The sequence below is a fragment of the Engraulis encrasicolus genome, chromosome 11 (assembly GCF_034702125.1).
Source record: "Engraulis encrasicolus isolate BLACKSEA-1 chromosome 11, IST_EnEncr_1.0, whole genome shotgun sequence".
NCBI classification, from domain to species: Eukaryota; Metazoa; Chordata; class Actinopteri; order Clupeiformes; family Engraulidae; genus Engraulis; species Engraulis encrasicolus.
In genome coordinates, this window is record NC_085867.1 from 56,279,635 (window position 1) to 56,292,576 (window position 12,942).

General features: G+C 42.5%; 1 protein-coding gene across 1 annotated transcript in view; it reads left to right on the forward strand.

The window, feature by feature from the left end:
* Window positions 1–12,700, forward strand: part of mamdc4 (MAM domain containing 4) — a 107,428-nt gene extending 94,728 nt beyond the window's left edge. The window contains exon 29 of the mRNA XM_063211045.1: window positions 11,585–12,700. Coding sequence (XP_063067115.1) covers window positions 11,585–11,603 — 19 coding nt within the window. The 3' untranslated portion in view covers window positions 11,604–12,700. The remainder of the gene's footprint in view (window positions 1–11,584) is intronic.
* Window positions 12,701–12,942: the final 242 nt, after the last annotated feature.

Sequence of the window (12,942 nt, forward strand, 5' to 3'; positions counted from 1 at the left end):
TTTACTCCAAGTGTTCTTCCACATGGTTACACATTTTCCTGTAAATGATGATACCTGTGATGCCTATCATGATACATGTGATATGGTCAAAGCCTCCAATACCTAATGCATCAATGGGGGGACATCATATTATAGATCTGACACCATGCTTGATTTTTGGTACGGTGTCCTTTTCCTCAAAGACTTTCTTGCAGAATATGCAAACATGCTGTTTGTGTGCATCACTGAAAAGCTGTACTATTGCTTCATCTGAACATTCATAAAAGGGCTGTGCTTTCCCTGTATTCTCTTATACAGACATTAGTCTAGTCACCAGAGGGGGGTCACGCGCACCCCCTCTACTTGTTGTCGAAACCTATTTTTTTAGACTCCTCCATATGTCTAATTTACAATAAGAGATGTTAGCATTGCTGCAAATTGTCCCATGGGTGTTTTTCAGGGCTCATCTTGGAAACTGTGCAATAGCGATTTATACAATTCTGACATTTGACTATTCACATAACTTTTGAACCAGACATGGTACAAAGACAAATGAGACCACTTTTCCATATAATTCTAGCATGGGGAATTGATCGGAAGGGTCAATGGGTTCATAAAAACATGTTTAGACTACTTTCTAGGAGAAAAATGACTAAAATGTATCAAATATTCTAGAAATTCTGACAGGAACTAGTGTGTAGATTTTCAAAAATGGTGTAAAGACGACATTCATTGCAAGTATTTATGACCAGAAACATTCTTTAACTTGAGGTGACTACCATACATGCTGTCATTAACATTAAAACATCCCTGCCACCTTTTAAGGCTATGATTAGTCATGGTTGATGCGAAAAGCATAATATTAGCAATCAGATGCATTGATGACTTGACCCTTCCAAAGCATCCAAAAACAGATTTTTTTCAGTGGTTTACAATAGTTTCAGAAGTACTTGGACAGAAACAGACTTCATGATGAAGGTATAAGGGCCTGGTATCCACACGTGGGGCCCATGCTTTCTGAGCAGCACCGTTGGGAGCAATTTGTATAAACAAAAGGGCATCAAAATTACATATTCAACATCTGCACCCTGTGCTGTTCATAAAAGATGTTGCAGGTAGCTTAACATTATCCATGTTCTCTCCAGACTTTGTCATGTCTGTCACATGTCTTCAGTGTGAACCTGCTCTCATCTATGAAGAGCACAGGGAACCAATAGTGAATGTGCCAGTCTTTATGTTATCTGGTATATGCAAATCGCTCCCTACAGTGCTGCTTTGTAGGAATATGCCCCACTTCTGGACACCAGACCCTCATACTGTCCTAATGAAACCATCCTCATCATCCTGAACCTCTCTGGAGCTTTTGAGACAGTTTCTAACACCATCCTCTTGGAATGGCTCTCTGAGTTCACTGGATTAAGGATCACCTGGATTGATGCTCATCTTGGATTTATCACTATCAATTCAGTCCCACATCAAAATAGTCACCAAATATGCTTTTTACCATCTCAGAAACATCTCCAGACTCACTCTCAAACTCTAACACACACACACACACACACACACACACACACACACACACACACACACACACACACACACACACACACACACACACACACACACACACACACACACACACACACACACACACACACACACAGCAAAGCAAAGCAACCTTGGGTGTTTTGAAAGTCACTAAATAAATACTGTAGAATTGTTATTGCTCCTGAGCATTTGAGCATTTGACATTAGTGGCCTAAAAAGCTGATTTTGCAGGGCTCTGGCAATCCCACTGCTGGGTTGTAAGCCATCCTATGGCCTCCTCCATGTCCCTTGGTGTACTGACATGTCTCCTGACATATCTTGCATGTTCTGGACATTGTGCTGAAGGACACACCCAACTGTCTTGCCACAGCACACATAGATGATTGGATATGTAGCACTAGCTGAGCAAATGTTCATGATGGGTGAGTTTACACGGGAAGCAATGGCATTAATGGGCTTCATCAGTGACAAAGGGTTGGTGTCCCAGTAGAGAATCTCGCTCATGCACCTCTCCAGGGATTTTCAGTAGTTCACTCTCTTTACACCAGTAACAAACCGAGTGATGGGTGAAGAGTGTGAAGGGTGTTGGGCGTGCCCTGGATATTGGGTTGTTGTGTCTGTACCACATTTACAATGTCAACCTCTTTCCTGAGTCTCATCACCCCATGGCGAGGATATCCACCAGAGCTGTGTCATCTGCAAACTTCCAAAGATGATTGGTGCTAAAGGTTGTTTTGCACTGATGACTGAGCACACAACCTTGGGCCCTGTGCTGAGAGTCATGATGAATGAGGTTTTTGGAATTTGGTGCTTGCCTAAAGAAGTCTTGAAGCAAGTTGCAGAGGCTGGTGTTACCCAGATTGTACAGTCTGTAGATGAGGTACTGGTGCTGAATGCTGAATTGCAATCCATGACCAGCATCCTCATATGTCAAGAGCATTCTATCATATTAGTTTTTTTGTACAGATGGATTAGGGCTGGAAGGACGGGAGAGATCACCTCCTCTGTGGGATATTTGGCTGAGTATACAATGTGAATAAGAAGAGGGTAGATGGATGGATTTGTTTTTGGATGTGCAACATTACAGTAACGTGCGGTCAACTTTATGGCTGGTGAGGCACTGACTTTTCCAATATCAGATTTTCAAATATATAATACTACAGCAACAGTATAAGTACATTTTAGTAAATTTACCAAATAGGCCTACTGATAAGTTTCATACGTATGTCATAGCTTTCTTAACATAAGGTAGGCCTACAAAATAAAACATGCTGCATTTCCGTAGAGAAAATGTTATTAGATCTCTCACTCTCTCTCTCACACACACACACACACACACACACACACACACACACACACACACACACACACACACACACACACACACACACACACACACACACACACACACACACATACACACACACACACACACACACACACACACACACACACAGGATTCAAACAGTGGTCTCACATAAACCACACAGCAGCAATGTGGACAAACAAAAGCATCACGGCAGAGAGAGCTGGATAGCAGAGCAGAGGAGAGGAGAGTAGTGGAGTGGAGAGGAGAGGAGAGGAGAGGAGAGTAGTGGAGAGGAGAGGAGAGGAGAGAGGAGGAGAGGGGAGACGAGAGGAGAGGAGAGGAGAGGAGAGGAGAGGAGAGGAGAGGAGAGGAGATGGGAAAAGAGAGGAGAGGAGAGAAGAGAGGAGAAGAGAGAAGAGGAGAGGAGAGGAGATGGGAAAAGAGAGGAGAGGAGAGGAGAGGAGAGGAGAGGAGATGGGAAAAGAGAGGAGAGGAGAGGAGAAGAGAGGAGAAGAGAGAAGAGGAGAGGAGATGGGAAAAGAGAGGAGAGGAGAGGAGAGGAGAGGAGAGGAGAGGAGAGGAAAGGGAAGGAAAGGAGAGGAGAGGAGAGGAGGAGAGGAGAGGAGAGGAGATGAGAGGAGAGGAGAGGAGAGAGGAGGAGAGAGTAGTAGAGGGGAGAGGAGAGGAGGAGAGGAGAGGAGAGGAGAGGAGAGGAGAGGAGAGGAGATGGGAAAAGAGAGGAGAGGAGAAGAGAGGAGAAGAGAGGAGAAGAGAGGAGAGAAGTGGAGAGGAGAGGAAAGGAAAGGAAAGGGAAGGAAAGGAGAGGAGAGGAGAGGAGAGGAGGAGGGGAGAGTAGTGAAGAGTGTAGCTCCTTCACAGCCCACTGCTCTCACACACACAGGATTCAAACAGTGGTCTCACATAAACCACATCAGGGCGGATGCTCAATGAAAGACACACACACACACAGGATTCAAAACATGGTGTCATATAGACCGCTGAGCACCACGGCGAACAAACTGGTGTGATAGCGTTTGTGATAAGCACCGGATTCTCGTGCAAATGTAGGCCTACATCTACGTGTACGAGGCCACGGCAAATGATGTGGGACAAAGGTGTGGCAGGAAGCGAATGTCAACATTTAAACAGAGATTACTACACAAGCTTCGATATGGTCACCAAATATTTTGGGACTGTCATTTATGTTATGCCTACACTTTGGAATTAGATCAGAGTCTTGTAGTTAAGCTACACGGGTATATTTGATTTACCTCAACGCCCTGTATTACTCAACTTTACAAACAGTTACAGGGCACATGAGAATCCTGTTCAGATCACAAAAGCTACCACCACACCAGAGAGAATCACGGCGGATTCTTTATCTCCCCACGGGTCTCACAAACACAGGCTTCACACACATAGGAAACACTGATCTTACCTTTAACTGGTACATCAGGTCCAGGCGCCGCTCTTTTCCTTCACTTTTGGCGTTGCGCTAACGTTACTTTAGCCGGCGCTGTTCATCCAAAGCCACATCTATTCGAGACGCCCCAAACGTCCAAAGCAATTTGGCATTGAATATGAATATGAGTAGCCGCGAGGATTTGTTTCGTGAGGCTCCTTAGTCCTTAGTAAATTGTTAAGTCGTGAAATCCCATGCGAATGTTCTTCCACACATTCTCGCCGGTTGCAAACAAGACACAGGGGAAACAAAAAAAATAGTTTCTGTTGTACCGCTCACTTTGAAATGATCGGGTAGTTGACCGGTCACCTGCAGCAAACCCTTCAGCTCTGTCGGTCCTCCATTCTTTATCACATACTTTCCCCTTGGAAATCCAACTTTGAGAATGGTCTTAGTTTCGTTATGAAATCCACTTGTAGCAGTCAAAGTGAACAAGCTAGCCAACAACACCGACTGACTGTATTGTGAACTTCAGATTCGCTATGACGTAACTGGCCAGCAAGACTCAATAGAGTTCTTCAGCGGAAGCGGAAGTATGTAGTAGATTGTAGTCTTTCATGTTAGCATTTAAGGACGTCCTGGTTCCTATCGGCTTCCGGCCTCCATTGGGAATGAATAGGGGTAAATTTCAAATAAGCTCCGAGTGCAAGCACGCGCTTAGCGAACCCCCGCAAACTGTCGAGGGTGTTAAAAATAGGCTGTAGGTATGACATGGTTGATCATTTTGTGTCAAACTTCGACATAAATACGATGTTGCGTCCATATGCTAAACCCGGAAGCTTTTGGCGACTACAGAAACGGCGCCAGTATCTAACGGCATGTACGTGCGGAGGGTTGTATCCATGGCAACCAAAGGAAAGTATGTAGTTCGGAAGTTTTAATGATCAGAAAGGGGTTAGCAATATTGAATTATAATCGTCATGATTTAACATGTGAATACACCAACATGATGATACGATCCGTTCCACTAATGAGAAAGGGATGCGGGGACACGCTAATGTTCGTTGTTGCCGTGCAACTTATATTTTTGCCAAACCTGAATCTCTATGGCGTTTTGCAATGTAAAAAAACGCCATGGAACCGGTAGTCCAAACGCCGCATACAAGTTGACGTCAACGCTGAAGAGCTCTATGCCAGAAGGAGTCTGCGGCCAGGCTACTGCTGGCCTCACCACTGTATATTTCAGTGGGCGTTCAGAGTAAAGAAATGATAATCACACGTAGAAAATAGTAAAAAAAAATATCAGGAAATGAGGGCACACCATACATACTTCTATTAAATGTATAAAAACGTTTAATACAATATTACCAGGTTGCATTCACAGAACGAGCAAAATGGCGCATGCGCTCAAGCCTGTTAACGAGGGATTGCGCAATCCGGGGGTGAGGCAAGTTCAGAGTTGCCCCAAATTCAGCGTATTCGGAGGAATTTGACATGAAATGGGCAAATATTACGATTTTGGCCACAAAAATGATTGAAAACGAGTGAAACAGTTTAAACACTGCTTAAATGGTAGTTATGGTGCAGATGCTCGAAAACAATAGCTGTTATTGTAACTATAATTCATATTTACTGCATCTCATCATAATCATCTGGGGCTGGTGAGGCCATGCCTCCCCTGCCGTATTGGAGTGCACGTGCCTGCAACATTACTAGCCCTTCAAAGCATTTCATGATGCATGCGTCAGGATAGGAATGATTTCTTTGGCACAACTTTGATGGTGGCCGCTTTAAAACATGATGGGATCATGGCTTGTTGGTAAAGAGAGTGTTTAGCAACTCTGCTCTGTCTTTGAGCACACAACATGGTTTTCATGGGTTGATTATGGCAGACACAGAGTCTGACACAAACAGAGTCTGACACAGACACAGTGTTTCTCACTGATGCCTGAAGAGAATGGTGGTCAAATCCAAAGCTTTCATTTTAATATTAAATCAGAGTGCATCCTAGGGGGTATACTAATTAGCTGGTTTAGTAAGTTAGAGGTATATCATCTGGAGCCTGGACCCCTAATGTTCTTTACTAAAGGATAACAATAGGCATATCTATTAGCAGGTTTACCACTCATTGTTGGTTAACAGAGTCTGGTTTATCATTTAACCATGTTCTCAGTATACCCCCTGGCTTAATGTTACTATAGATCCCCCATATTCAAATAGCGGCCCGCGGGCCACTTGTGGCCCGCGGGGCATCTATTTGTGGCCCTCGAATAATTTTGAAAAATTAAAAAAATAAAATTAAAAAAAATTTTTTTTTTTTTTTTTTGGTCTGATCCCGCTGCCGGCTCTTATTTTGAAATCGCGCCACAGACGCTAGGAAGATGCGTGCCGTGTCTCCGCCCCCTCAATCAGTTTCTCCCTGCAGGCTCCAAACAGAAGTGACTATGAGGATGGCAGAGGCTGTTGTGAGGTAGACTACTGAAGGGAAGTACGGTAGAACTTGTAAATAAATTATTTACAAAGTTCTCTTTGCCTCGTTTTTGAAAGTAATGGTCCACATTTCATTGCATACAGTGTGTTAGGACTTCGAATTGGTTTAGCACTAGCTGTAGCTAGTTGCTAACACAAATGAAGGCAAATTGTGTTTGAGCTCTGCTGGCAGCTAACTAGGGGTAGCCTACTTAAAAACGAATTGCTTGATAAACTTTTCACACTTTTAAACAGTCCCCAAATAGTTCGTTTGGAAAACTAAGCCCCTCATAAGATTTCAAACAAAGTTATGAGCAACTTGATGATTTATTATTGGCTGTTGCATTTAATCAACATTGCATCAATGTGCCATTTTCTTGTTGGCAAAACCTGGTGTCCTCCTATCTATGTGTCCTCTTTGTTGGGTCCATTATTGCATCTGATTCTCATTATGCATGTGAGAGCTGCATAAACAAAGTCATAATAAGCAACATTTGTTTGAAAAGTGTTATCTTCAGGCTTATTGGTTTTCTCACTAAGAAATAAATGTTTATGAATGTAGTCTGCAAATATAGGCTAATCTTATGTCATTTAAAAAAGATAATCTTATGTCATTTAAAAAAAAAATACTGAAGGGTGGGTGGCAATGACAGCAAGGCAGGCACCTCACCCCACAGTGCTCCAGAAAAATGCAGGCCCTTTATGAGAGAAATGTTCTCCCATCCTGTCACTGGAAACTAAATATCTGCTGTGGGTGTGAGTGCGTGTGTTTTGTGATTACAAAGGCCTTATCATTTTTTTTTTATTTTTTTTTTAATTTTTTGGTGGGGGTTGTGTCGTGTCAGCCCGGCCCGGCCCTTTATTGGGAGGAATTTTGAAAAACTGGCCCTCGGGGACTTTTAATTGAGTACCCCTGCTATAGATACTCAGAGTTCGGAGTATTTGTTGCGTCTTTTATTATGCTAGTGACCATCACTAGGGTTGTGGGTGTGTTCTGACTAACATGCCGACGAGCCTGGCTCTTTGGTGTAGCGGTCAGAGCCTCAGTTCACTACCCGGGAAGGTCTGGGTTCAAGTCCCCAGCTGGGCAACTCTACTCCCCTTCGCTACAAATGGTGTCAGAAGTGTGATGGCTACCATGAGGCCATCGGAAGCGTACCCATTATTTGTGAGCTGTAATTGCAGGTCAGGGACCCCCAGGATTGGTGACCCCGATGTGAGGGACCCCAGTGATGGGTGAAGCATTGATGATGGGGCACACTGGATGGGAGAAGCATGATGGGCAGTTGCGTGAGGGACACCATGAGTGTGTGAAGCGCATGGGTGCGCTTCCAGAAGGGGAAGGCAGTGTGATGGAGTGACCATCACTAGGGTTGTGGGTGTGTTCTGACTGACATGCTAACGAGCCTGGCTCTTTGGTGTAGCGGTCAAAGCCCCAGTTTACTACCCCAGAAGGTCTGGGTTCAAGTCCCGCCTGGGCAACTCTACTCCCCTCCGCTACAATGCTATTGCTACAGGTGTTTGGTCATGTTGTGTTACCATGGAAATGGGGGTGGCTTCTTCTGGTAAATCACAGCAATGTGCAGGAGCTGGCTGGTGTGTTGCATGTTTTAAAGCAATAAAGGGTGAATTTGTTTGCGAGAAATGGTGTGCATTGTGCTGCCAACACCACTTCAAGGAGTTAGGAAATACCAAATGAAAGTATTCTGATTCTAAATCTTCAGAATTTGCTGGAAAGAGGGAATTTTACATTGTTGTTAGTAGTATACAGTAATGCAATTACTCAGAACATGAACTGATCAAGTCAGAAACATGGGGTAAAACACCTATATTGATATTATTATCTGTATTGGCTACACAAGATTCTGAGCCTACACATGGCAGTTTTTTTCTCCAATTTCGATCTTAGATTGTTTTATGTAGCTAATGGACTTCCTCAATATCAAAATGTATTCATAATTACTTACCCATCAAGTAAGCATGGTATTAAGAATATTATATTATCACAATGCATATCAAACATCACTATTCCTGGTAATTGTATGGTAATTTTCAGACAATGCTCATTTTGTGGGCCTGGTGGTGGCCATCTTGAAATTGAGGCCTTTCTTGTCACCAAAAACTGGGTAGACATTTATTATGTTCTAAGTACTTCTGATACTATTGTAAACCACTGAAAAATCAGTTTTTGGATGCTTTGGAAGCAGGGCCGGTTCTGGCTTATTTGGCGCCCTAGGCGAGTTTGAGTTCTGAATTTCATAATATACAAAATATAGTAAATAGCCTCACTTGTCTGCAATACTACATCACTCAGCATGAAAACATGCTGTGCATGGTTCTCTTACATGATTAATGTAGGCCTATATGTCATTCTGGTCTGGAAACAATGTTTTTTTAAGCTTACAACAAGCAGGTAATTCATTCAAGTGGATGGAAGGAGATATGGCAGCTAAACTTGTTTTAAACATGGCACCAGTCTTACTTTACATTGCTGGTCAACCTAAGCAAGTATTATGATGTCAGGTGGGTGTTAGTGAGTAGGCTACTAACAGCTACTTTACTGGATTTCATTGCTTGGCATACTTGGCTAATGTTAGCATGCTAACTAGCGATTTCTCAGATCAAAAGCAAAGCTCTTTTTCCCTCTAATTCCAAACAGTAGCCTCATAACTATTAGGCTTTACATTACCACAAACGGTTGCTGATTAAACCACATACTTCCAAAACACCCTCTGCAACTCCTGCATCATGCAATGACTGGTTTAATGAGAACATAACAATTCTCCACCCAGCAGAGCAGCATTGCTGTTCGCGCTTGCCCTCTGTCTCTGGAATGAGTCTCCAAATTCAAAATAGATCGCACGCTGTCATTCGTCCCGCCCCCTTTCTCAGGACTGTCTGTTTATTGGTTCACAGACTTCCCAGAGACAGTTGAAAGCGATATTACTATTGGCTGAGGGGCGCTTTGACGTGAGGAGCGCTTTCGCCACGCTCTGTTGATTGCGACTTCATAAAAAAAACCTCCATATCGCAAAATTACGCATCGGAGAGCGCCATTTCGGCGCTCCTTCTTCACATTGCGCTCTAGGCGACCGCCTAGCCGGCCTATGCTTATAACCGGCCCTGTTTGGAAGGGTCAAGTCATCAAAGCATCTGATTGCTAATATTATGCTTTTCGCATCAACCATGACTAAGCATAGCCTTAAAAGGTGGCAGGGATGTTTTAATGTTAATGACAGCATGTATGGTAGTCACCTCGAGTCAAAGAATGTTTCTAGTCATAAATACTTGCAATGAATGTCATCTTTACACCATTTTTGAAAATCTACACACTAGTTCCTGTCAGAATTTCTAGAATATTTGATACATAATAGTCATTTTTCTCATAGAAAGTAGTCTAAACATGTTTTTTATGAACCATTGACCCTTCCAATCAATTCCCCATGCTAGAATTATATGGAAAAGTGGTCTCATTTGTCTTTGTACCATGTCTGGTTCAAAAGTTATGTGAATAGTCAAATGTCAGAATTGTATAAATCGCTATTGCACAGTTTCCAAGATGTGCCCTGAAAAACACCCATGGGACAATTTGCAGCAATGCTAACATCTCTTATTGTAAATTAGACATATGGAGGAGTCTAAAAAATAGGTTTCAACAACAAGTACAGGGGGTGCGCGTGACCCCCCTCCGGTGACTAGACTACATCAGGTGTTCCCTTTTATGACTTTCATGAAGCAATGTGGTCTGCCTTTGCCTCCAACCAAAAATCAATACTTTGTGTAGTGTTTAACTTGTGATGCTTATTGAAAAAAACTTCCCAAAACAGTTCAAAGTTGACCTTCAGGTATGTAAATGTCAGACCCTGTGTTTTGTCATTATTTGCACCGACTTCTACAGACTTCTATCATAATATCTTCCCTTAACCCCACATCCAAGGATGTTCTTTACAGCTCCCTGTTTGGCAGACTTCTGAATAACACAACACAGTTTTGGAAATGGTATACTAGGGTCTTTTGAGATGACCTATTATTATTTGGCGGTCTTGTTTTTGCAAATAATTGTATTTCTGGTGTCCTCAGGCAGCCCCTCTGTCTTCACATTTGTCAAAGACGCACAAGATGTAACAGGTGGCTATTTAAAACACAAATCTAAAAAAAAATCCTTTCCTAACTCATGTCCTATGGGCAAAAGCAATTTGTCAAAGGTAATTCCCATTTGTTATCTACCACATTTGAGTCAAATTAGGCCTCCGCAATGGTATCCAGTAAAGGGTGCCAATACCAGTGATTCCAGGAGCTTTACCTTCTTCATTTTTTCCCTCTCATAGTTTAGTATTTATTGCTGTTGAGCATTTTTACATTTAGTATCAACCACAAGCTATCTATAGAAAAGTCATGGTTGACCTTATTATTTGTTGTCTGGAGATATGTCCCATAATGTGCTTAAGCTTCAAGGGTGCCAATACTAACTGGCGGCACTGTATATAGAGAGGATATTTTCTGCAATCATCAACACCTTCTGGTGTGCCTTCTTGTCTGTAGCTAGACAGCCGCCATGCCTGACAGAGAGGCTGCTGGTCAGGATGCTTTCAATGGCACACCTGTAGAAGGTGGTGAGTGCAGGTGTGCAGAAATTAGTAGGCCTATAAAAGCAGTTTCTGCACTTTTCCTTTGTAGGGCAGTATACAAGTATGGTACAAAGCCATGGTTGTCAAATGTGATTGTTTTAGTTTCAGAGTAATTTTGCTAAATACATGTGGATAATTTTAAATTGGATTTAGTTTTCATTTAGAATGGAGGTTCAATCACAAAGATATCTCTCTCTCTCTCTCTCTCTCTCTCTCTCTCTCTCTCTCTCTCTCTCTCTCTCTCAAAAGGTCTGACCAACCAGCATAAACAACCCAAGATTTCATCTCCACTTTGTGTATGGACGCCTGTGCTCCTGTTGCCAGAATCCCTTGCAACAACAGACCTCTGAAAGAGTTGGACTCCCCTGACACATTTTTGTATTTTTCTCCAGATCATGCCAGTCAAAATAGTTCAATGTGACCAACCAAACTTCCTTCTGGTGCTTGACAGAGCTGGAAGTTGATCTATTAACCACAGCCCTCTCACAAAATATTCTTTGAAGCATTTTCGATCACACTTTACTGCCAGATGCTCAGATGATGAATAGGCTACTACACTCGGCTGTTGAAACTTTGCAAATTCTTGCATAGTCACAGTTGGACTTGGGATTTCGTTTTATTCGAACTTGCAGGGTAGTGAAACTCCTTCCCTTGGCAGCTGTCAGGCCAAGGTCAGGGGATGGGCAGGTAGAGTTGTGATGCCAATAGCAACAGCAATAGCAAGGATTTGTACAGCACATTGTCATACATGACTTTCATTAAATGTGCTCAAGAGAAAAGAAAGTGAAGAGAAAAGAAAAAAAATATATTGTAAAGAGTAGAAAGTATTATAGAAAGTAGATAACTATGACATGAAGCAGGTGAAAATATATATTTTTAGTTTCATTAACATGAGACTGTTGGGGCAGTTCTAATTTGGATAGGAAGCGGTCTCAGCATGTAGCAGCATAATGGCTGAACGGCATATCACGGCACCCTTGGCACAACCAGTAGAGGACACTCAGAAGACCCAAGACATCTTTTAGGATGACATTGCTCTAGCATATCTACAATATATTTCTATTAGGGCCTAGGCCATTTAGTGACTTATAACTGTCAGAAGAATTTTAAACTCATTTCCAAATCTCACTGGTAGCCAGTGTAATGGCCTAAGTACTGGAGTACTGGATTATCGCTTGTCTTTATTTTGTTTAGAATTCTAGCATCACCATTTTCCATTGATTGCGTGTCTGACTTTTGGGGACGACCTACTATAAGTAGATTATTGCAATAAAATCAGTCTTGAAAATGAGATGGTCACCTACCGTGCCACAATGACAATGGTTTTCATCTGTGAACTAATAGGCTTGGTGTTGCACAATAAATCTTCTAAATACAAATCTAAAATACAGTGCTTTGAATATTTTTCTTGATTAAAACCTCTGACACACTCCAACAGAACACAAAACCATATTGACTTCACATCATCACTGAATGCATGCGCATCGATGACTCAAACACACCAGAGAGGTTTTAAGGGTATTACGGGAGACTCAACTCTTCCAGGTGGTACTGCACTCTAGGGGCGCCAACCGAGGAGTGCAGACTCCATTCAGAATGGGCTGCGC